The sequence below is a fragment of the Juglans regia genome, chromosome 4 (genome assembly GCF_001411555.2).
Source record: "Juglans regia cultivar Chandler chromosome 4, Walnut 2.0, whole genome shotgun sequence".
Classification (NCBI taxonomy): Eukaryota; Viridiplantae; Streptophyta; class Magnoliopsida; order Fagales; family Juglandaceae; genus Juglans; species Juglans regia.
This window is the reverse complement of record NC_049904.1, coordinates 28,594,255-28,618,001: the sequence shown is the minus strand read 5'-3', so window position 1 is coordinate 28,618,001 and position 23,747 is coordinate 28,594,255. Positions and strand designations below refer to the sequence as shown.

Here is a 23,747-nt window from a genome sequence, read left to right as displayed (position 1 = left end):
CCACCTCTCAGATGGCCATGGTTACCGATAGGAAAAAAAAAAAAATAATCTTGATCGTGCAGAAATATTTCAGTAAATGAAATTATATTGCCCACGTCAAAAACAAATTAGGAACAACCAATCTCATGCTCTCTGATACCAATATTAGAAATATTATATCAGAATATGTAGTGGAAGTAATATTACTTCGTCGGTAAATCGTAAATCTAGTATGATTGTTCCACAGATTCTCCAGCATCGTCGTTCGTCCACAATCTTCCGTATCGATGGTGGAGTGTGCTACGTGGTAATATCAGATTAACACTCACACGTTCCACAACCTATATGCCGTGATTAAAGAGAACCATTTGAGAAATAGATCGTTCTTGATGCAAGTAATTCATCCAAAGGGAGGAAGAACTCTGTAAATAACCCCTCTACGGGTAACCCCCGACTGACAATTCAGGACCTGCCATCAAGTCTCATAAAGTGGTTTAAGAATCACTTCATAACCTCCAAGAGAAGGTGAATGTGTGTCCACTATGGATATCCCTTTTTTACAAAAGGTTTTGAGGGGTTTAAGAACTTTGCAAATTAGGGGAGAACGAGTTGCAGCCTGAAGGAGTTGACGACGAGTATGCATAGGGCTGTAAAAATAAACTAAAAAATCGGCCCGAACTGGTTGGTTACGTCCAAGATCGGTTTCTCCATTTTAAAAACCGGTCATAACCAGTCTGGTCTCAGTTTAATGTTTTCTAGGATCGGACCGGACCAGTTCACATATTTATATATTTATAATTAATTTTTAATATTATATATAATATTTTTAATATTATGTATAATATTTATAAATTATAATTATATATGAAATAATGTTATATTATAATTTATAACATAAAATTTTAATCTTAAACAAGAATATTTATTTGATCATATGTTTTAAATATAAAATATATATTAATTATATTTTATGACTTAATAAATTCTCAACATATTCATTTTAATAAATATATTAGTGATACTAATGTATATTAGTATATTAATTAAAATATTATCACTAACATATAGTAATAGTACTATACCAATAGTATAGTATATACTGTATTATTAATATTTATATTATTAATATATAAGAGATTTAATATATATTAAAAACTAGAAAACTAGACAAAATCGAAAGTACTGGTTTAGAAGGGTAACTAGTACGGTATCAGTTCTTGAAAATGTAAAATCAGTGTATATAGTTCGGTCTCAAAATTTGTCTAAAATCAGACCGGTTACACCCTCAAGTATGCGGGTTAGCTGAATTAATACCTGTGTGGAGGTTTCAGAGATTTTTCGTGCCTCGGTATTTCTTGAATAATGGACAATCAATTTTGTTGAATGATTTTAGTTGGTATAAAAACATGTAAAAAATAATAGTGGCACCAGATGAGATTGTTCTTAGTTTTTAAAAAATTATCAATAGAGGCTTAAGGATTTATATCATAATTTTTTTAAAAAGAACTTCTCACCATTTCAAGAAATCGCTGTTAACTACTTAACTCTACCCAACTTGCACCTTTGAAGGTCAGTGCACCATCAGCCATTATACTTTCAAAAAATTATATTTTAAGTCGGTGTATAGAACGCATCTAGTAAAATACTTACGACTAATTATATCTATACGACACATTTCACAACACATATTTTAAAATAAAGATATTTTTACAAAGTGATGTTACTTTTATAAAATATTTTATAAAAATGCCCCTCATCTTAAAATATAGTTTTGTTAACATGTTATGAAAAGTAGCGTGTGTTTGTCATTTTTCTTTAAGATCTCAGACCTGGCAGAGCAGCAACACAGAAAGAGCAAAACCCAAATTCATTATTTTCTTAATTAAGATAGAAAATGTATTAAATTTTATAGCTCTAAAGACACAAAAAAGGAGCAGTAAAAGCACATGTTTGGGTAGAAACAAAAAGGAAAAAAAAAAAAAAAGTGCACTTTGCACTCTTCAGATTCGTTGATTTATCATCGTTATCCACGAAAGAACTCCTAACAGAGTGCCTCAGTGTTTTGCATCTTCTTCTTCGCAGAACTTGGAGTACTTATCAGCATCCATCAAGTTCTTCAATTCATCACTGTCACTCACCTCGACCTTAATTATCCATCCTTTCTCATATGGACTTGAGTTAACCTACACGGCAAGAAAGCTTTGATCAGACAACCATAAAGGAAACTGAAAACTGCGGGGAAAACATGTTCTTGACGGCAGAAGTCAAAACTACACCAACGAGGAAACTAGAATTTCTAACATGATGGACATTATCTGTTAAATGTTCACAAGGAAGGAATTTTATCACCACCACTTAAAATTACTAGTAATTAACTATAAGGGAAATTGGAAAGGCCAGATAAGAAACTCAGAACACTTGAGAATCGTTCTGATTAGTTACATTTCAGGGGGCAGCAGTCAAAGTTAAGAGCAAATAAAGTGCTTAAATGGCCTACAACAGCATTTGCAGCTGACTACTCCCCCAAAGGTGGGGAGGTAGGTAAATCCACTGCAGGAAATAAGACTCATTCAGCAAAGAAATAGAGAGATGTGTGGGACCCACCTGCCCGTGTGGTTTCTGGGCAGGTGGGCCAACTAAGTTCTCTCCTTCTCTTTTCCTAACTGCCCATGACCCCAATACTCTGGACAAATGCCCTAAGTAGTGAGAAGTGTTGAGAAGTATTGAGAATGTTTGTGAATAGTAGTGAAAAAGTAATGAAAAAGTAATAATAAAATATTGAATAGTAGTAAAAAGTAAGTGAAAAGTAATGAATAGTAGAAAAGTAGGTAAAAAGTAATAATAAAGTAAAGAATAGTAGTGAGAGTACTTGAGGTTGCCAAACATACCCTTATCTTGAAACCCCCCACCCCCAAAAGAAAAAACAGTAACACCAAAAACTAAAGCTAAAGTACACGTGTTTGGAATTTCATTCAACAACCAACAGAAGCTGCAGGACCGCTGGCTACATCCTTGACAAACCCAAAAACCAAGTTCAGAAATGTTTGGCCGGCACTATACTGAAAAAAAAAAAAAACTCTGGCCTTGTTTTCTTGCCAGTTCCAATATGAGTTTACTTGAGTTTATCCAGATATAACGAAAAACAAAAACAAAAGGAACTCTGACACTCACAAGACCAGGGGAGCTGCTGAGCTCTTCATTAACTTCAACAATTTTCCCTGAAACAGGAGAATTAATATCACTAGTAGCCTTGACACTTTCAACTGCACCAAAGCCGCTGCCCTGTTCCACAGGAGCCCCCACTTCCGGTAATTCAACATACACAACATCCCCTAAATGATCTTGAGCATGATCAGTGATACCAACAGTAGCAGAATTCCCCTCCACTTTCACCCACTCGTGAGAGTCTGCATACTTAAGATCCTTCAAAACTGCATGTAAATTGGGGAAGACAAGTATAAGCACCATGGACAGGTCAATTTCTAGAAATCCAAGAGAGAAAGCATCTCCACATTTCTCAAAATTAAGATTTGACTGAAGTGTTCTATATCTCGAAATATAAAGAACTATTGCAGCATACAGGAAAACCAATGAACTAGATCATCATTTGTATGTGAGCAACATCTTTAATCTGCATGTATCTTATAGATTAGACATTTGATCAGATGACTTTATATGAGAAGCAAAAGCTTCAACAAAAGCATTGAGAGAGAGAGAGAGAGAGAGCACAGAAATAAGATAAGATTCTCGCTTACTGTGCTTGCTGAACCATTCATAGTTCTCTGTAAGATGCCTTGTTCTCAGAAACTTTCTGAAAATGAACCGCATGTATCTTTTTTTTTTTTTTTTTTTTATATAAGTAAATGAACTTCATGTATCTTTCTGTGCTGTGGCAATTTTAAATCTCAACGAGCATGTTCAATAAGTCAATAGGAGTCATTATTAGAATGCTTAACAATCAAAGTATATTAGTGACTTTATCAATGTTCTTTTCATTTGATTCAATCAAATAAATCCAAAACAAAGAGTAAATATTCAGTATTCTTGACACTTCTCATGTTGTCGGCGATAAATGCTTCTATTGTTACGTGCAATTCCTTGAATCCTTGAAATTGAAGTATGCCCAAAAAGAATAATAGCCTATTGTTTTTATTAAACATTGTACACAAATTTTTTAGCTTCATGCATATGCACACAAGATGGTCGCCTGAGCAAGAGATGGTTCATCACTGTGCCCACATTCAGAAATTTGATTCGGTTTTCTTTGGACAATAGTACACTCTATAAAAATGCATTATTTTGAGACAAAGTTTGTGATTGTACCTACATCTTATTTGTATACACTTCCTCTCAAGGTAATTACAGATATTCAATTCGGAACCCCATGGTATTTCTAGGTGGTTATTTCATACAACATCTAAGCAACTTGAAACTCTCAACCGAATAAAAATAAAATAAAAAAATAAACAAAGTTACATCTCCAGTATGATATTTAGAATTGTAAAATGCTTGAATTTAGAGGGAGAGCTTTGGTTCCCACTGAAAGATTTTAAACCTTCGCCAACTGTGATGAATAAGCAATTACCACAATATCAAATAGATATAATTCCCACTCTTATGGCAGTACACATAAAGGTTATCCTCTGTGCTTCTACATTTATATGTACTAGCGTGTGAAATCATGCAAACGTTATGAATAATAACCAAGCGCATAAGATTTTTATGACCATCCAACTAACACACCAATGCAACCAATTCAAATAGTCGTTCTCAAATTTTATTTATTGTAGCCTTCCCAGGGTAAAGATGTGTGGGAGAAAGAATTCGGCTTCGTTTGGATCCCAAACTCATCTCAACTCATCTTAACTCATCATTACAACTTTTTCAAATTCCAATATAAAATATAATAAATAATTCAACTTTTTCAAATTCTAAAATAATAATAATATTAAAAAATAATATTCTAACAATATTTTATCATCTCAACTCAACTCAACTCAACTCAATTCAATTCACTTCAATGTCCAAACACAACCTAAAAGGAGAGAAGATTTGGTCCACCAAGCGGGACAGAGTGCAACCCCTAAGCAATTGGATAGCTAGTGGCTTCTTGAAGTAGGTACACTAGCTCTTTTTTTCGTTTGAAATTCGGAAATATTGTTTTTTATGCTTTTGTTTTGTTTTGGTTGGTTTTTTTTTTTTTTTTTCTGGTTCTAATAGCAGATTAAAGAGGCCAAGCACACCCAGGTCGAGGAATGCAAGAGAGAAAATCCAATGAGATTCCATTCTTTCCCCATTACAGCCTAGATCAATCCGTACCGACACCAACTACTTCAGAAGTTACATTTTGAACAAAATAAAATGTGACAGACAATGGCTACAATGTCTTTCTTCATTAAAAAGAAATAAAGATGTTATAGAAATAATGGAGAACTGAGATTAATCGCAAATTCTGCAGTACGATCGAGAGACTGGCCACACTATAAAAAGTATATCTACAACCATTACAGAGACAAGTTGCTTTCTTTCAGATAGAGATTCAAAAGCCCATTGATCTCTACTGCAATAAAATCCAAAACTTGGCAAATATGATAACAGTGACAAAAACAAACCAACCCCAATTCGAAAAAGAAAAACATATTCCGCTGGAAGAACTATAGATCAAGCATTTCAACAGACGCAAACAGGAGATACATATCCACATCCAAGCCAACAACATACCTAGAAATATTAATCCTCATAGCGATCAATAAACACACTTGAAAAGCTAATAAAGAACCACCAATCGACACAAAAAGAACAACACGAGATCAAAATTCTCATATACCAGAAGAAAAGCCTCTGTGGAAAACTGAGATCCTGAGGTATGAGGCGGCCCTCGAAGCCCACAACAACCTTGAAGCCATAAAGTGAACCCAACAACAACAAAAAAACCTACTTTCCTTTTCCCAACACACTAGTACTAGTCGATCGTTTCACTTTTCTTATATATTTTCGGGGGGTGAACTAGTATATTTCTATTGTTATTGGTATCTAAAAATGAGAGAAAAAACATGACAGGCGGAAATCTTGGACAAAATTAAGAATTATAAATGCTATACAAGGTGGTGGGTCAATGTGTCAACAAACCCATGAGAGAAGTTGGTGGGGGAAAGAGTGTGGAGTGTGGTGGCCTATGACGGCGATGTCACGTGTCATACGACAGTTTTATGGAATTTTCATGGTACCCAAGTCTTCTTCACTCGAACGGGAATAATTAAATATACAAAAAAATTACACAATCTCTAATTATTCATACAATCTTAACACATTATATTTTTTTTTAATTTCTATTATTTTTTTATCAAATATTTAATATATAAATAATAAATAAAAAAATTAAATTAATTTAAAAAGATAAACTCAAAAAAAATTTAAAAGACTGTGGTGTGTGAAAATTAGGAAGTTGTGTAGCATTGTTATTAAATATAATACTTTTAAGGCATTATGTAATATATAAGATTTTTAAAAGTTAACATTTTGATCTCTAAAATTTTAATTGATGAACTTCGATTTCTATCTCTTATCATGTTTTAACGAAAAAAATAGATGAAAAGTTGTTCATACAGTGTGCCAAAAAGTAAAAGGGTATGAGTTGAGAAAATAAACAAGTGCGCAATAGGAAAACTAAAATATAATTAATTTTATATAAGTTGGTAACATAATTAAATTTTTTTATTTAATATTTTTTACTAATTAAAATTAGTAATTTAATATGATATATTAATTTTTTTATTTTATAAGTTTAAGCGTGGAGAACTTTTATATAAAAATAACCTTTTAAGTAATGAATTTTTTTTTTCATATCCTAAAAAAAATATCCTCATACCCTATAAAAAAAATTATAAATGTGAGATGTGAGAATGAATAGTAACTAATACATAATAAATCCCTTAAACAATAACAAAATCATCCTTATTTTTTTTAAATTTAATTGTTTATTAAAAACTATTATTAGTACACATTCTGTGTATACGTCCATGTTCCCTCTTATACAGGACCACATCTAGTACCAAGTGCACCTGTAAATTTAACTGTAGAGATCTATGGCGATCGACAGTTACTTGAAATTCATATACATGAATCCTGACTTCTTAAACTTGGGAACAAACTGAAATAAAACTACCGACTACGCCTATATGCCCAACCTTTCTATTTTAAAGTCGTCCTCATAATAGACTGGATATTTATCAAAAGACAATCTTTTTTTTTTATCTTCTACCTTAATATTCATGTAAAAGAGTTCCCAGACACTTGGGTCAATGTTCAGTGTTCTGTCGGTTTTTCATATGAAAACTTTGGTAAGGATGGATTCACATAAAATCCAGTTGCTTGGACCATTTTGGATTCTTACTCAGTCACGGTGGAGCAGAAATACTTCATGAAAGTTAAAAACAAAGGTGAGAGAGAGTGCCTTTTGGCCTGCAAGGACAGCAGAACATTTACAAGGACCATGTCCATTTTTGCAGTATGGAAGTGCGATCATGCAATGTGTGGTTACTTTCACCGGCAGTAGTCAACAGGTAGGAGGGTTTCTTCCTGTAAACTTCATGTTTATGGAAAGATCACTGAGATATAACGTGGATGATAATAACTTAGATAAAAATGTAATCCTGCAGTAGTTTTGTTGGAACCAGCTGGATACATAGATGGCATACTTACTTCTTTGAAATAAAGAAAAAAAAAGGCACTATCAAAGAGGCAAAACCCTCGTATCCTTGTGCATTGTTCTAATTACAGTAGTAACCTGGTCAATCTGTTCCTGGCTCGAACATGCTGAGAGGAGTACTTTAGCAGTTCCACCATCTGGATAACAGCCAGAATCAACCATTTCTTCAAAAATTTCAAAGCACCTTTTGTATAGTTTCTTTCTAGAATATGCTCCAAGCCGAGAAGTCCAAGTCACCACATCAGGTCTTAAACTCTTGGTGGGAAGTGACTGAAAGAGCTCTTCCATTCTTTCCAAAAACCCTGCCCGTCCATATACATTTATTAAAATGTTATATGTACTGATATCAGCTGCATATGGTCCTTTACTCATTGCAATTAAAACTTCCTCCATCTTTTCAAATTGGCCTAACCGGCCATACAGGTTCAGCATGCTGTTAAGAACAAAAGTGTCAGGTTGAAGCCCGAATTTATGCATTTGGTTCACAATATCTTCACACTTAGCTACATTGCGAACTCTTGAGTGGGCAGATAAAAGTAGCATGTGGGATTTCATAGTTGGAGTTATTCCCAGTCTCATCATCTCTTCAAACATCGCTTCTGCATCTAAATACGTGGAGAGAAAATTCAGATAAACATGGACAACTAGATTCATGGGGGGTTGGGGATTTTAAGGCCTCTACAAAATGATAACAAGGTCAGCTTTGAGTGCAATAGACTTTCATCAACGATTTGCATCATCCTTGCCCATCCAAGCTGTCCAGATTTGAGCTATGATGTTTGGGAAGAGTGTACAGATAAGATGAAGTTAAAAACAAGCTACCACTGCAATATTGGGTGGAATCCTAGATAAGTTTGCCAAGTGTTGAAATGTAGAAATGGTAACCTTTTTTTTTTTTTTTAATTTCCCCTCGTTTCTTTGGTCCATTGTTATGGTGCCTAGTGGCTACACAAGACGTGGTATTCTTCTCTAATCCCTCCCTTATCGCCTCTATTTATTTATTTTCCGACTCTTTTAAATATGGATGAGACCTCAAGTCTTTGGTCTGGTAACCAGCTCTAGGACCTTCTATTATATAATGAAAAATCTATAGAAGGCTTTTAAATTTTCTCTCACAAAACAGCCTAGACATATGTTTGAGTTAGCAAAGAAAATGAGGCTCTTGACATAAAGACTGCACCATGACCAAGACATCAATTCATCATCTTTCCCTTAAGATTTTAAGGAACATATCCTTTCTCTGGAAATAATAGACAACATAAAACTGAACAAATTAAGTAACATCAGAAGATATGGTCATGATAAATTATTTTCATGCACCAAAATCTACAGCATTTTGCTGCACATGATCATCCAAACATTGCAATATCCATCCTTGATCTCAAATATAATTGAAATCAGAACTGTAAAAAAAGAAATCATTCCATGGAAATGAAAACATGTCCTTAGTTCAAAGTCAGGTTTTGCAATTGTTAAAAGTTACTTTACCAGATGCGTGTAGCTTCTTAATATTTGTAAGTTTTCAATTGATGTATAACAGTGAACAATTGGATAAATTCAAAATAGAACTTCAGCTAATCAATTCTCACTATTAAGTGTTTACCCTCATGAAGACCAGCTCTCCCATACGCATCTACCATGATATTATATGAAGCTCTATCTGGTTCACATCCCATGTGCTGCATGAGTGAAAAAATCTCTGCAGCCCCATAAGGAAAACCTGCACGACTGGTAAGAGAAGAAAGTCAGAAATTTTTCTGCATCTAGAGCAGACTTCAAGAGAAATTTACTTTTAGTGACTAAGACATGGTTTTCTAAGGAATGCGTTTCAACAGGATCTCTGAGAACAATGATGCAGACTCTTAGCTCCATCAGAAGAACACCTCTCTTGTTGACATTAAAGGTTATTCTTCATGGGGACACCGAGCATACTTGAACTGATGAAGAAGAAAGGGCCATGATACCAAATCTAATGAAGGATTTACTGGAGAAACTGATTTCAGGATCTAGGAAGAGCCAAGGTTAGGGTTTATGATGGTATAGGTAAGTAAAAGTTCACAATTGGAGTATATGAACTAATAAAACCAAGCATACACTTTATAAACTGGACATTTTCTACAACTCTTCCAACAACCCAAACCAACTGATCAATAGATTGGATTTTGTTCTATCGTATGCAAGTAGGTATGGTACATTAATGAAAATGGCACATATTTGTAGAGCATCCAGTTAACGGATATTACCTGTACGCTTCCATGAGAGCATTATAAGCATACACATCTGGCTCGTGCCCAGCCTCTTGCAGCTGCTCAAATATCTCTTCCGCTTTCTCACAAAGTCCTTCCCTAGCAAATGCATTTACCAAAGCAGTATATGTGCAGATATTAGGTTTACATTTTTTACTTCTCATTTCATCAAACACCTTCAAGGCCATATATGATTTACTTGCCTGCACAAACCTCATGTCGAGGAAAAATATCCATAAAAATTAAATCAGAGGAGAGACTAGAAATAATTTATTTCAATTTGAGATTGTCTTTATATGATTTCTTCAATTAAAACCTAAATTGAGAATATTAGAAGGAAACTGTTAATGCATAAATAGAAATAATCAGGTATAATAATCAGATGAAGCCGTCAAAATGGTTGAACATGATTTTCCTACGCAAAACAAAACAACAAAACAAGATTTTTTAGCACCCTTCGTCCACCAAACAAGCTAAGTAAAATATTCAAACCAAACAACAAAACATCTGACCCAATAAATTTCCATTTTAAAAATAGATGATATGATGACCATATAAATTTTCCAAGTTCGAATCGCCAATCGTACATATAACATCCAATACATCGGATCCTTATATTGCTGGCACTGGAGCCTCACGAGTTGGTCCCTTTAGGTAACTAGAACTTAACTTGTCCTTATTGTCAAGGTGCTTGAGAAATAATTCTTTAGGTATGAGGTTTTGAAGGAACATGGGTAGATTGAATCTGACCCAATCCAAGTCCAATGGGACTATTGGTAAAACTTGAACAGAGAATTCTAGATGCTGATTTTTGACTCTCTGCATTTTAGATCCCAATCTGATCTAAGGTCGTTTTAGACTTGACTTGAGGAATTGGACAGTTCAACCTTTCCAAGCTGACTCCTTGGGCAACTAAAACTGCATATGCACCAATACAACCATAGTATGCTATCTAAAGAACAGAATATACTTTAAACTACTTGGAATACACTTTTAAACTACACTTCAATTGTAGCAAAAGGTGCTCTAATGTATATTGCAAAAAAAAAAAAAAAAAAGAAAAGAAAAGAAAAGGGAGCCCCAGCCTTGGTGAATCTTGAACCAAGCTTGGGTTGAGAAACACGACTCTAAGAAATGCTGACCTCTAGGAAATCTGGAACATCACCTTCCGTCTTGGGGTGGTCAAGATTAACCATACAATCTCACATAGAAACTTGAATACATTTTTTGAAAGAAAATGAAAAGAAATTGTATAAGTTGATGGTGAATACCACTGAACTCACCTTTCCATATAAATTGATCAACATTGTATAAGTATTAACAGATGGCTGGCAGCAATCTTTCTTCATCCTCTGGAAGATCTCTTCTGCTTTTTGAGGATTTCCTCCTTTCATCAATCCATCAATATAAGCATCATAGACAACTGCACCTGAGGACATATAAATATATTTCTGTGTAAATTTCACATCTGTTTACCATAGATATAAGTGTAACATGTCCAATGAAAAAACATAAAAATATAATTCAGGATTTTGAGATGAAGTACCCAGGAGCTGCAAAGAAAGTGAATAAATTAAGTAAAGATAACAGGACTTGGCAGCGTACCTAGCCTGCATAAGATTCCAAGTATTCTCTTATCTGTTCTCTAAATACACAAGGCCGCAGAGAGGAGGGGATCCCCTCCTTTGGTTTTCTTTAACCCAAATCAATGCCCAACAGATAAATGCCTAAATGACAAAGAATGAAGTAATTTGGATTCCTCAGCAACTATGATTACAGCTCTATTGATCTGGGCTTTGTCACCGAGGAAAGCCCTGCCCCAAGAAACCTGACTCAACAGCTTGTGTTGCCGAACTTGAAGGTAGGGCAGAAGTGTAGATTACAGCCTTCATGAATATGTAAATGCAAGGCATCTTTTGCAAGAATTCCTTTCAAAACTTATAAAAAAAAAAGAATTCCTTTCAAATATTTTAAAAAAATATCATCACACCTTTAGTTTGGCCCCTTCAAAGATAAATTCTTGGTTCCACCACTGACCCATACCCATGGTCTACTTCAAACTCCAGTAAGACTTTGTGATGAAGTAACTAATCAAAATCTCATTTACTGATAAAAAAAAAAACTAATCAAAGTCTCGAAATTAAGTGGCTAACCAGTATATTTATATACCTCATGCAAGATTTGGCTAAGATAAAGAGCAGTTGTTAATTGTAATACTGTAGTATATACAAAGTCTTTAGGTAGAAACCTCTCAACATTCAGCAACGAAATGCTTCAAGGATCAGGCCAATTGATATGAAATTAAATGGCTTTGCTGAGCAGTATTGATACAGACAAGCGTATATAAGTGTGAGTGCACTATACATTAGGATTAAAATGGAGATGAAATTCCTGAGGAACTTTTGAGACTTTTAAGGATATATCCGTATGAAGGCATCTTTATAGCTGTTGTAGGTAAACTAAAAGAATACTGATTTCTTATAATTAGAAAAAGAAAAGAAAATATTTTAACTCATTAATCTAGCTCTCAATGTATAAATGGCTATATGTTGATACAGAAACGTACTTGGGGAAAGGCTATATTTTCGCATTTCAGCAAAGACAGCTTCAGCTTTCTCTAGCAGCCCAGATTTGCAGTAGGCTTTTATAAGAAGGGCATAAGTATCTTCAGTAGGAATGCATCTGCTTTCAAGAAGTTCTAAATATGCAGATTCTGCGTCCTTATACAGTGATTTCTGCCCATAAGCATCTATAAGCAAATTGTAGCAGATAACATCTGGTTCGAAGGAGCTCTTGTGCAGTACCCATTCACAAATCTGAAAAAGATGCTTTCTATTTTATGGTGAAACATTTCAAGAAGTCAAGAATAGTAAGAAAAGGGAGGGGGCATGCTCAGTTGTCAGTTGTATTATGAAAATTGAATTCCTATGTTTGCTTCATATACTCGCGCCCACACACACACACACACACACACACATATATATATATATATATATATATATATATATATATTTCTTTCCTTCTTCTTCTTTTTATAGGCCTTGTGTACGTGTATTGGAAAAACTTGAAGATTTCAATGTGTTTTTAGTTGGAAGTACTGAAGTTGAGAATACGTGGCTAGTAGCCTAGTACAAAGAGCTAAGAGAAACCAACTAAAATGCAGACTTCCTGACATTAAAGAAATATCATCAATTCATTGTGTAAGCAGTTTGATAAATCAAAAGCTTTTGAATTCGAGCACATCCAAACCCAAGAAAAAACAAATCAACTACGGACATTATTTTTGGGTCTTTGCATTAATAAGTTAAAAAGGGGGGGAGAGGTTGTACGTTCTCACCAACACAATCGAATCCCACTGTTTATTGAGCCGCAGTTGAACAACTACATTGATGACATCATCCCACGTGGTATGAGAGGCTGGGAGAGTGTCTAGAGAACTCCATAGTTTATTGAAATCCGGGTCATTCTGTGCAAATTCCAAAATTTGCAGAGCAATTGGGCTCAGCACTGGAAAAATTCCATCAACAAAACCAGATCCATATTTCCATCCTCGCCCTCTTAAAGAACCGCCTGTGCAAAGAAGATGAATCAAACACTTGAAGATATTAATGCTTTAAGACACATGATGTGAGTATAAAGCTTTTTATTACATCGTTTCCTAGACAACTTCTTGGAATTAAAGCTTCTCCATTTGCCCCGTTTGTCAATGTAAAGACCTTCACGTTTGCTCTTCTCAACAGCCTCACCACTTGAATTCTTGGCTTGGCATCTGAAACTACTGTTATAGCTTCTTGGTTCTATGAATATATAATTCAGTATGCAATCAGCGATCAACCTACACAGTTAATGCAATTGTCACTATCCCATATTATTTTCTAAACTTGTTCCTCGTAGCATAGAGCTTCTACCAGAGCCACTACCTCGGAGGAGGCACAACAGTACAATCATAGAAAACCACATGTCCTGAAATGAATCAAAATGCTGTAAAAATGAATACAATGTATTAAATATGTGAAGTTTCCGTGAAATACGGTATTATGCAGATTTAAGTGGGTAAGTTTGTTACTAAAACTCGTGATGGATAAGTATAAAACCCACTAGATATAATACATGTGTCTGTAGCAACTCCTTCCTGCTCGTGTTGCGTACAACTTTGCAAAAAAACCCATTTCCCAGAATTGAGAAAATGGCGTCAATACCGAAAAACAGAGCAAGAATAACGAATAAATCCAATAAAATAAGGAAAAAAAAAAAAAACAAGAAGCTGCCTACAAAGAATCGGAATAAAATGAAAAACAGAGAAGTAAGACGACAATACAAACGAGGAACCTTATAACCCACGGAGACAGTGCGAGAATTAAGAGAAGAGGAATAGACTTACATGAATGCATGGAGGAGAAGTTTCGGGTTGGCAATGTGTAGGAGCTTCTCAGCATGCGAGACACGAAAGATGATAAGCGATAATGAACAACAGGGTTGAGAACAACGGAATAAAAAATATCTTTTAACGTACAGACAACCGGGTGTTTTAAGGCCTCCACAAATATTTTTATCTTGTTTAATCATAATAATTTAAATTTTTATATAAAATAAAATAAATAATTCAATTTTTTTAACTCTTAAATTAAAAATAATATTAAAAAATTAAAAAATATTTTAATAATATTTTATTAAACTTTTAATTTTTATCCCAACCCATATCATCTTATCTAAAAAAACATACGAGACTAAGAGGTGGTGGATCCTTGCTTTTTAGTATTAGCCGCAGATAATTTATTAAACTCTATAGTACTAATCAAAAAAAATTTATTAAACTCTATGGTGAAACTTAAGGTGCGATTTGAATAGTGAGTTAAGATGCGATGAGTTGAAATAAAAATTAAAAATTAAATAAAATATTATTTTAATATTATTATTTTAATATTATTATTATTTTAGAATTTGAAAAAATTAAATTTTTTATTATATTTTGTGTAAAAATTAAAAAAAATTATAATGATAAGATAAGATAAGATAAGATGAAATACTTAATATATCCAAATAAGGCATAACTCAAATTCGATCCAAGGAAACGCTTAATTCTTATCATTCAGAACTCTCCTATCTAATTTTCAATGAGTAAGATGCTATTAATGATAACGTCTTATTTAGAGAAGTCACCTTCAATTACTTCCTCCTCTTCCTCCTTTTTATTTTTTTATTATTTTAAGGTAAGCATAACATAGATTAAATAAGTGGTTACAAAGATATAAGATTAAACGAGGTGAGAGTCCCCAACAATCTTCTCAAAACAAGCAAAAACAACACCAAAGAAAAAAAAAAAAAAAAGATCTAGAACTAAAAGTTTGACTCCTACTCATTTCCCACTAAGGGGAAGCTACTTAAAGCAGTTTTAACATAGTCTGATAAACATATTATAAAACTACGACTAAAAACCGTAGTTGAGAGTTGTGTGCTACATTTTGCTGGTTTGATATGGTTGAATGAGACTTTCATGACCACTTTATCTTGATCCTTAGTTAGGAAAAACAAGAATATAGGAAAATAACAACTTAAAGATGAGCTAATATGCCGGCATAGGACTGTCACTGGCAGTGGTGGCGCGTGCGGCTCATGTGTCATTCTAGGAAAGAAGGTAGTACTCGGATCTAAGAGATCCTGATGGTGCGGCGCGTGGCAGCAGAAGACTCACTTTAGCATGGTGGCGCGTGGGTTTTACGCGCACTGTAAGCCGCGTGTGAGACACACGTGCCACTTGTTTGGATAGTTTTCTCATACCGTCCAATAGATCGGTAGTTGGGGAGTCCAATGGTGGGGCACTTGGAAGTCGTAGAAAGCTGGTAAACAACAAATCGGAATATCTTGGTGCTATAGTCGAAAAAGTAGAGGAAGTAAAAAAAAAAAGAAGAAGAAGAAGAAGAAGAAGAAGAAGAAGAAGAAGAAAAGGGATATACATGTCCATTAATGGCTGGACAATCGGAGGGGTGGAGGAGCTGAAATTCCAACCCCCCCGGACGGAGAGGCTGAGATAGCTGGCTACTTGGATAGAGAGAAAAATTGTCTAGAGAGAGAAAGAAAACAGGGTTAGATCATTGCTTAGTTGTTCATACACTATGAGGAAAAGGTTTTCATGGGGAAAGGCTGCTCCTACTCTTTTCTATTCAGTTAAAAAAAACATACCACTTCTAAAATCACATATATACAGAATCGTTCACACTAACAATTAAAAATAATCGAAAGAAAAGTTAAGGAATGGCCGATCCATATAAAAGAGTAGAACCGTCTATATCCATCTCACTTACAATGTCTCTATTTAGTATTAAATACGAAAGATTGTACTGATTTGAGATGAATCAGACATCCCTATATGTGTGTGTGTGTGTGATTCTCAACGCTCTGTGAGGGGGCAGATATTGTCACTCCAGTTACTACTTGAAATGAAGAAAATAAGCATGGTTTGTTAGATGCAAGTACTAAGCTTTTCAATGCCAATTTCGATGGGTTCTCTCCCTCAATACTCAAGTCATTGGATATACAAACCAATCTACACTCCAGAAAACAAACTTTGGCTCGGAGCCGGTTCGGGTCCGGTTCCATTTGAACTTAGTATAGAAGGTAATAATAATAACTTGATCCTGCAAATGCACTGTTAAATTCTAGAAAACAACTTTTCACATTTCCTTTTCTGGTTTTGGGGCTGCAAATAGTAAATATTAAACGATCTTCTTTGGGAGAGCTTAAGGTGACAAGGTATTTGCCAGTCTGAAAAAAAAGGGGCAACAATCTAAGGGCCCAACACCTTGCTGCTCCAATTCAAATAGGCTAGCCATTTACTCCAATCGGTTCACAACAATTTTAATCTACATCAATCAAATTGATCGCTCCAGTTAAAATGCAAAGGAATGCAACACAAATTGGATTAATAATCTCTTTCGTAGTTGTCTGGCAATAGTATGCAGTTAGCTACTCCACTTCAGCTAGATAATCCTCTATCTCGGCTGGGGTTAGTACTCTGCAAAAAAGCAAGCACAAGAGCACTTAAGCAACAGCCTCTTTTTTAAAAAGACAAGGAATGTCAATACAAGAGAATCATTTTAAGGACTCAAACTGATTAGAAAATTAGACTAAGGGCTCGTTTGGATAGTGAGAAGAGACGAGATGAAATGATTTTAGATGAGTTGAATAAAATATTGTTAGAATATTATTTTTTAATATTATTATTTAATATTATTATTGTTTTGAGATTTAAAAAAGTCGAATTGTTTATTATATTTTGTGTGGAAATTTAAAAAAGTTGTAATGATGAGATGAGATGAATTGAGATGGTTTCTGTATCCAAATGAACCCTTAATGAGGTCAGTACAATAAATAGGGAGTGAAAATGTCCATGGTACGGGTGGTGGAAAGCAATTGAAAGGGAGAAAAAGGAAGATAAATTAGTCATTACAAAGCAGCTGCATACATCACAATTCGGAAATTAGTCAGTATGCTAATTAACAAATGGTTTGGGAATTACTTGTCATGTCCAAATCATTTTTTCCTCTTAAAAGCCATGCCCATGTCATATACCAACACAAAATATGAATGATCTGGAACTTAAACAGAGTTTGTGAACTTCTTCATGCGAACAGCAGAAACAGTTTACTATTTTGAGAGCACAGCAGATGAATTATATTAGCTTACGTCAAAAGTCCCAGCCAAGTAAACCGTTAAGACTATTCTAGCCAGGGATCTGACCAAATCACAGAACTAGATCAGGTGATCACCCCCAATGGAACGCCAATTTTATGCGTAATGAAGAAGAAGAAATGAGCAGCACATCTTTGCTGAACTTAGGCATACACACACCATGTCAACCACATTTGCAAGCCAGGAAAAGGCCTAAACTTGTATTCAACATTTTTTCACCCACCAAAAGAAGCAAAGGCAAGCTAAATGAGTCACAACAAAAACCGATGGTTGGTCAATAATTGTTAGGGGGACGTCGTCAAATTTTATGTGAAAAATATCAAATAAAAAAGAGAGCATGACCATCTCATTTGATTAGATATAACCTACCCTGGAGCGAGTAGTGAATTTATATAGAATGAGAAGCCCAAGCATCAGAAAAGGGAATAGATAGTAGATTTCTTTTTTTTTTTTTTTTTTTTTTTGGGGGGGGGGGGAGAGGAGAAGGTGATGTTGATCCATTTTTCCAAAAACAATTTTAAAAATGTACCCACAGCTTATAACCATTTTAAAAATGCTCTTGAAATTTCCACTTGAAGCAAGTTGCTCAGGATATCAACCGACAACAGGTCCAAGATCAGAGGAAGACCATCTACATACCTAGTGAGGAAGAAATGCAAAGCTTACCTGAACTGTTTGTCAGCACCAATTATTCCAAACTCAATGTTTTTGCCCGAAATTTGTCCTTCAAATCTGTACAAAAATATAAGCAACTAATTTTATCACTAAAGGTGGCTCATAGTCAAAAAAAAAAAAAACAGTAACCAGCTCAAGTAATAAGAGCCTTTGTCTTGGTGGTATACTTCTTCTAGGTCAAAGGTTCGAACCTTGGGGTGCAAACAATTTCTAGGGGCCATCAAACTGGGACAATTTTCCCTTGAATTATCCGAGGTGTATTTGTGAAAAACTCCTTACCGAAGGTTTGTGCACCTTCGGAATTAGTCGGGACTTTATTCCTGAAACCCAGTACCAATAATAAAAAAAAAAGAACAGATATTTACCCCTCCTTCAGTGTCAGGATAGATGTATGCACAGCATCATCAAGCTCCATATCATCAGTATACCTAAATAGGAAAAGGAAACATGGTCAACCTCATAAGCAAGTAATGGTTAAAAGAATGCTCATGCTGAACGGAATTGGGGGAGGGGGTGATATATAATGAAAGTTGAGGGAAAATATCCAACATTAGATATCAAGAAAATGCAGAATATGGGGATCCAAGTCAATAGAAATGAAACTTCATAAATGTTTCAAGTATTGCTAACGACATGAATTCTTTTCATTGTAAAGGATCCGACTCATAACAAGAATAAATCCATGGACTGTAAACTCATATATTTGGATCAAAGCCTTCACAAGATCATCTCTAAGTTCTGCCCAAGGCGTAGCACTTGATTTCAGCCAACCTTTCACAAAATTTTCCTTTGCCATGTGGAGGTTATTTCACCTATTCTAGCAATAATGAATATGAAAAGAAAACATGCCAAAGCAGTGCAATCAGCACATCCAAAGAGTGTTAAGGAAATAAAATGTGCAATGAGTGTCACATAAAAACACCAATTCACCACTGCGAGTATCCATATTCACACTAGATGGACCAACAGCAAAATAGAACAGGTCATGATATCTCTATATTCTGGAATGCTATGTTTCTAGATGATGTACTTTGTCCAATTTCTCGATTTCAGAATGTATCGAGGCCCTGGGTAAGCACTGCCCATGATTTGCTCCTTTATCCAGACCATGTAAAAAAAAAAAACTTAGAAGGTTGAAAAAACAAAGCGGCGACCAAATTCTAATCAAATACCTCTTCTCTAGGAATGTTTTTGCATTCGAGACATTCTTTCCCACTGCTGAGGCTTTCCATGAGAAATATGAACCCGATGGGTCCACCTAGGAAGAATACAGAATGATAATTAATATTTCCAAAATTAACTCTCACATGCCAAAGTAAAAGAAGAAAGGATATAATTTACTTTATAACTGACTTTACATTCATCACAATTAGACTATCTCTTTAAAGTTTAATGCTACAACCTGAATGAAAATTTTCACAATTCCAGCTTACCAGAATGCAGGATTTGAGAAGAAAATGAAAACACACTATAATACTGGCAATCCAGCTACAACCAAATTCAAGCTAAACCAGCCTTATGATAAAATAGACATCAAAATGATACTTCAAAATTGCATCCAGTCATTAGACAACATTTTAATGCATGTCGGTAAAAAATTACCTGATACAATTGCGGTCCATTGTCATCATACCCAGCAACCAGTAAAGATACTCCAAAGGGCCTTACACCACTAACAATAAAAGGAAAGAGTCAACCATATTGAACTTCAAAAATTATTGAAAAAAGGATTGATATGGCTCCCTAGTTCAGATGCTGGAACAAATTTTAGCTCAAGTTTATTAACCATACCCCCATTTCCACCAACAAGAACAAGGCTAGTTGTTTCCTTGACATAACGAATGAGAAAGTCAGGGACAAGAAGTCGGCGGAAAAAATTTCTCAATTTCGAAAGCATCACATAATGCAGGCTTTTCTTAAGCATTCGCTTTCTATTAGTTTGCCCCTTTTTTTCTAAAAAAAAATCATATTGCCTAAACCTTGCATTTTTTTTTTTTATTTCCTCTTGAAATAACTAATTTTACATGATAAATGTTGTGGTTAGAAGTTGGACCTAGAGAAGTGCATGATCATGTGAATTGAGAGTTTTTACTGTACATGTTAAGGTCTGGTTTGAAGAGAAGTATTGTAGTTGGATGGATCACTGCATATCCATTGTGTGCTTCTCAATCTTAGTAAATCTCACTCCCATGGGATTCTTTTATAGCTCATGTAAGTTGAGATTAGGGTCACCATTGTTTCATTTGTTTTTTGTTATTTGTATGAATGCCTTTAGCAGAATGATCTTGGGCCAACATTGGTTAATGGGGGTCTAATATCAGGCTTCTCGGTGGGGACCTGGATTCCAGGACCTTTTATCTCACCTTTTACTTCAGATGAAGCACTGATTTTTAGGTTTTGTTTGCTTACACAGATGAGATGAGATGAAATGAGATATTATTAGAATATTATTTTTTAATATTATTTTTGTTTTGTAATTTGAAAAAATTGAATTATTTATTATATTTTGTGTGGGAGTTTGAGAAAATGTAATAATTATATGAGATGAGATGATTTGTGAAAACAATCGAGGCCTTAGTGAGGCGACTCCGGAGCACCTCCACTAAAATTGCTGCTTTAGAGACATTTAAGATAACAAAGAGTCTGACAGTAACCTGATTGGGTTCAACCAGTTTTCCAGATTCTCAATACTCATATATCTCTTTTCCCTTACAATTTTGATAGTGATTGTAACACATCTGATATCACACTGAAAGATATTTTGATTATCCAGACTGAGTGAACTCCTGCATAACAGCTGCAATTTCCCTTACAAGTTGAGTGACAGGAATTGGTTCCTACTTCCTACAATTATGACATTTGCACACAAGTTATAACCTTCGTCATATAAAGTCCAGAATGTGCATTAATTAAATAAGGGATTTGGTAAGTCAATAACCCAACTAACTGCCAACCAGCAATAATTGAAACTAGAACCATGATAATTACATTTAAGAAAACTCTTTAAAGACATATCATCATGACCCAAACAATACATAATTTGTTTATGGCCAGACTATTTCGATTTGAAAAGCCTGAATACAAGTCAGCCATGTGATCACCTTAGCAGCATACATGGGTGAGGAGTATATTTAAAAAGGTAAAGTTACACTTTTTCCTTCAAACTACCATTCATTATGCAATTTTCCCATCCTCTAAGATCCAGCTGTTAAGATTATAACACATCACCGATTGTTCTTCTATATTAATGGTCAGATCTTAAAGAGGGGGTAATGTGATTTTCCCTTTAAAAAAATACCAGTTGAAAAGCATTTTGGCTAGTCAGTCTTTTGATCAAGGCGGCCCCAACCTAAGTTAAACTATATGGGTACAGCAGTACATTAAAAAGGAAAGGAATAGATTGGTGATTTACGAACTTGTATCAAAATGATAAATATAGGCTGTGTCACAACTTATCATCAACATACTGTAAAAGAAAAAGAATGAGAGAAGATGGAAAAAATACCTTGTACAATCTATGATATTGTTCAGCCTGCTTCCTGCTTTTTCGAACCAAAACTCGAAAATCTGGACCCATACCACTGGAAGAGAAAAAAATTGACATGAAGATTCATGGCTTCAAAATTAGGTAAGAGAAACCAAATAACAAAGAGGGATATGAATCAATATGCCTCAAACCACTACTACATGGACTTGGGTGGAAGTGTTAATAATGTGGATGCTTTTTTGGAGCCAAAATATATTAGTAACGAAAAAAAGCTCAAATTTCTTGTCTTCCACATTGTAGTTGACTGAATGTATGTTCTGATCTTCCTTTACTGGACCATTACTGGCCGTATTGTATGTGCCAATTGCCATGTAATATTACAGTTTGGCAGCCAACACAGATACTTTACCCTTTTGAGGTGTCCATGCTACAAAGTTTTTTATAAGTGAACAAATATTTTATTAAGAAATGCAGAGAGCATAACCCAAGTACACAGGATGTATGCAAGAAGAACACCTCATTGGAAATAGAAAAAGGAGATGTTCATGTTACAAAATAAAGCCAGATCAAGTTGTTGAATGATTTGTAGAAGTCATAAAGTAAAAAGCACACTAGACCATTACCAAATAGAGAGCATTTATATCTAAAATACCTAATCATCCAGCTCCAATTTGATTATTATTTTGGCACTGTGGTAAGATCTAATACCTTTTTTTTTTTTTTTTTTTATAAGTAACCTAATACCCTTGTTAAGCAAAATAATGTTTCCTCTCAATAAATAAAAAACATTCAGGAGTTTGTATTATATAAGGAATACTCTGAAGAATTTAGCTTATTTCGAAGAAACAATCAGATGACGAACCTGTAAACCACTCCAATATTTGGTGTGAGAGTTTGTATCTTTTGAACCTGACATAAGACAAATGAAATATTATGGACACTGAAAAATCTTAGGTGATTTGAGACCATTTAGAGAGCAGAAGGGAAGGTTCTGAAACCAAGCAGCCACATTATTGCAGAAAATTATTGAGATAATTCAAGTATTGGGAGAGAGCAAGAGAGGATCTGTTTAAAACATGCATCTACCAGTTCCTATCTCTTTCTTTATGAACTGTTGGTTGCAACTTTTTTTTTATATATAATTTTCAAATTATTTAATCTCCAATGGAAATTCTGTCAGATAAAGTTACGCACTAACTATAATTATTTTAAATGTAGAAGAATATCTATCAATACCAAAGATTGCCACAAGTTTTTGAAGGATACGCACATGGCCACACCATGAACATAATAATGGCCAAAAAGTTACATGGGTTTCAGTAACTTTTTTTTATACGTACTTGCATGGATTTCCATACCTTGGAGACCCAGTCTATAATCTATATCGCTCTTGCACATGACATGGTCCAGATGAAGTTTTTGAAATCCTTTCTTACTTTAATGCTATTCAATATTTTCTTTGATCGGTAGCCATTCAATATTAACATTTCAGGTGTATGTCTTCAAAACTGTGGGAAGATTTACCCAGTTGAAAAAATAATCTTACAATCTCCAAAAACATTTCTATATAAACTTTTTATCCAATCATTTGCCTAGATTTCAGTAAAAATTTAAAAACACAAAAATCAAAACAACTTTTTTTATATCAGTAAACAAAATTTTATTGATCAAAACAACTTTTACAAAAACAAAAACTACCCTAAAAAACTATATTCAAACAGCTTTTCAACTTTACCTATCCACTTTCACAAATCCTAATATAATATGTATTTAAAAAAAATCTCAAATTTTCTCTTAACCAAAGTACCCAAAAACATCTACTTTCCTCTATTTACTGAAAAGATTATCTGTGATTACCTATTTTAAATGCAAGAAGAAATGGGGCCCTTGAAGTGAAGTTGGCCTGAGTGCATAGTATGTCTATCAGTCATATACCACATTGTTGGTAAAAGAACTACAAACT

General features: G+C 34.4%; 3 protein-coding genes across 4 annotated transcripts; all 3 read right to left on the bottom strand.

The window, feature by feature from the left end:
• Window positions 1-1,830: 1,830 nt before the first annotated feature.
• On the bottom strand, window positions 1,831-6,058 carry LOC109020964 (glycine cleavage system H protein 2, mitochondrial-like). Its single transcript, XM_019003497.2, has 3 exons — window positions 5,807-6,058; window positions 3,151-3,410; window positions 1,831-2,162 (listed from the first exon to the last, which is right to left on the bottom strand). The coding sequence occupies exons 1-3, from the start codon at window positions 5,883-5,885 to the stop codon at window positions 2,034-2,036; spliced, it is 468 nt and encodes a 155-aa protein (XP_018859042.1). The 5' UTR covers window positions 5,886-6,058; the 3' UTR covers window positions 1,831-2,033.
• Window positions 6,059-7,587: 1,529 nt separating this feature from the next.
• On the bottom strand, window positions 7,588-14,426 carry LOC109020970 (pentatricopeptide repeat-containing protein At2g35130). 2 transcript variants are annotated; one of them, XM_019003514.2, is made up of 8 exons: window positions 14,315-14,426; window positions 13,584-13,768; window positions 13,271-13,503; window positions 12,500-12,749; window positions 11,217-11,362; window positions 9,931-10,136; window positions 9,291-9,415; window positions 7,588-8,292 (listed from the first exon to the last, which is right to left on the bottom strand). In XM_019003514.2, coding segments are annotated over exons 1-8 (1,728 nt in total). In that variant the 5' UTR covers window positions 14,317-14,426; the 3' UTR covers window positions 7,588-7,711. The 2 variants fall into 2 exon arrangements, with proteins under 2 accessions (XP_018859059.1, XP_035545603.1); XM_035689710.1 differs by having other exon boundaries at window positions 7,588-8,286.
• Window positions 14,427-16,610: 2,184 nt separating this feature from the next.
• LOC109020972 (proteasome subunit alpha type-2-A-like) lies at window positions 16,611-21,874 on the bottom strand. The gene is made up of 6 exons (XM_035689282.1): window positions 21,803-21,874; window positions 21,067-21,141; window positions 19,470-19,555; window positions 18,663-18,725; window positions 18,289-18,354; window positions 16,611-16,945 (listed from the first exon to the last, which is right to left on the bottom strand). Exons 1-6 carry the CDS (start codon window positions 21,872-21,874, stop codon window positions 16,897-16,899), a joined length of 411 nt encoding a protein of 136 aa, XP_035545175.1. The 3' UTR covers window positions 16,611-16,896.
• Window positions 21,875-23,747: the final 1,873 nt, after the last annotated feature.

What these genes read in the sequence shown, in the direction of transcription:
- LOC109020972 (XM_035689282.1), bottom strand. Translation starts at nt 21,874, where the DNA reads ATGGGTCCAGATTTTCGAGTTTTGGTTCGAAAAAGCAGGAAGCAGGCT. An exon ending in AATATCATAGATTGTACAAG is followed by an intron (nt 21,142 to 21,802) that starts GTATTTTTTCCA and finishes TCATAATTGTAG; the next exon opens with GAAGTAGGAACCAATTCCTG. An exon ending in GGTGCTGACAAACAGTTCAG is followed by an intron (nt 16,946 to 18,288) that starts GTAAGCTTTGCA and finishes GCTTTTTTGCAG; the next exon opens with AGTACTAACCCCAGCCGAGA.
- LOC109020970 (XM_019003514.2), bottom strand. An exon ending in TGATCAATTTATATGGAAAG is followed by an intron (nt 10,137 to 11,216) that starts GTGAGTTCAGTG and finishes AGGTTTGTGCAG; the next exon opens with GCAAGTAAATCATATATGGC. An exon ending in GCTCTCATGGAAGCGTACAG is followed by an intron (nt 9,416 to 9,930) that starts GTAATATCCGTT and finishes TTCTCTTACCAG; the next exon opens with TCGTGCAGGTTTTCCTTATG.
- LOC109020964 (XM_019003497.2), bottom strand. Translation starts at nt 5,885, where the DNA reads ATGGCTTCAAGGTTGTTGTGGGCTTCGAGGGCCGCCTCATACCTCAGG. An exon ending in CCACAGAGGCTTTTCTTCTG is followed by an intron (nt 3,411 to 5,806) that starts GTATATGAGAAT and finishes ATTTACATGCAG; the next exon opens with TTTTGAAGGATCTTAAGTAT. An exon ending in TCAGCAGCTCCCCTGGTCTT is followed by an intron (nt 2,163 to 3,150) that starts GTGAGTGTCAGA and finishes CTTGCCGTGTAG; the next exon opens with GTTAACTCAAGTCCATATGA.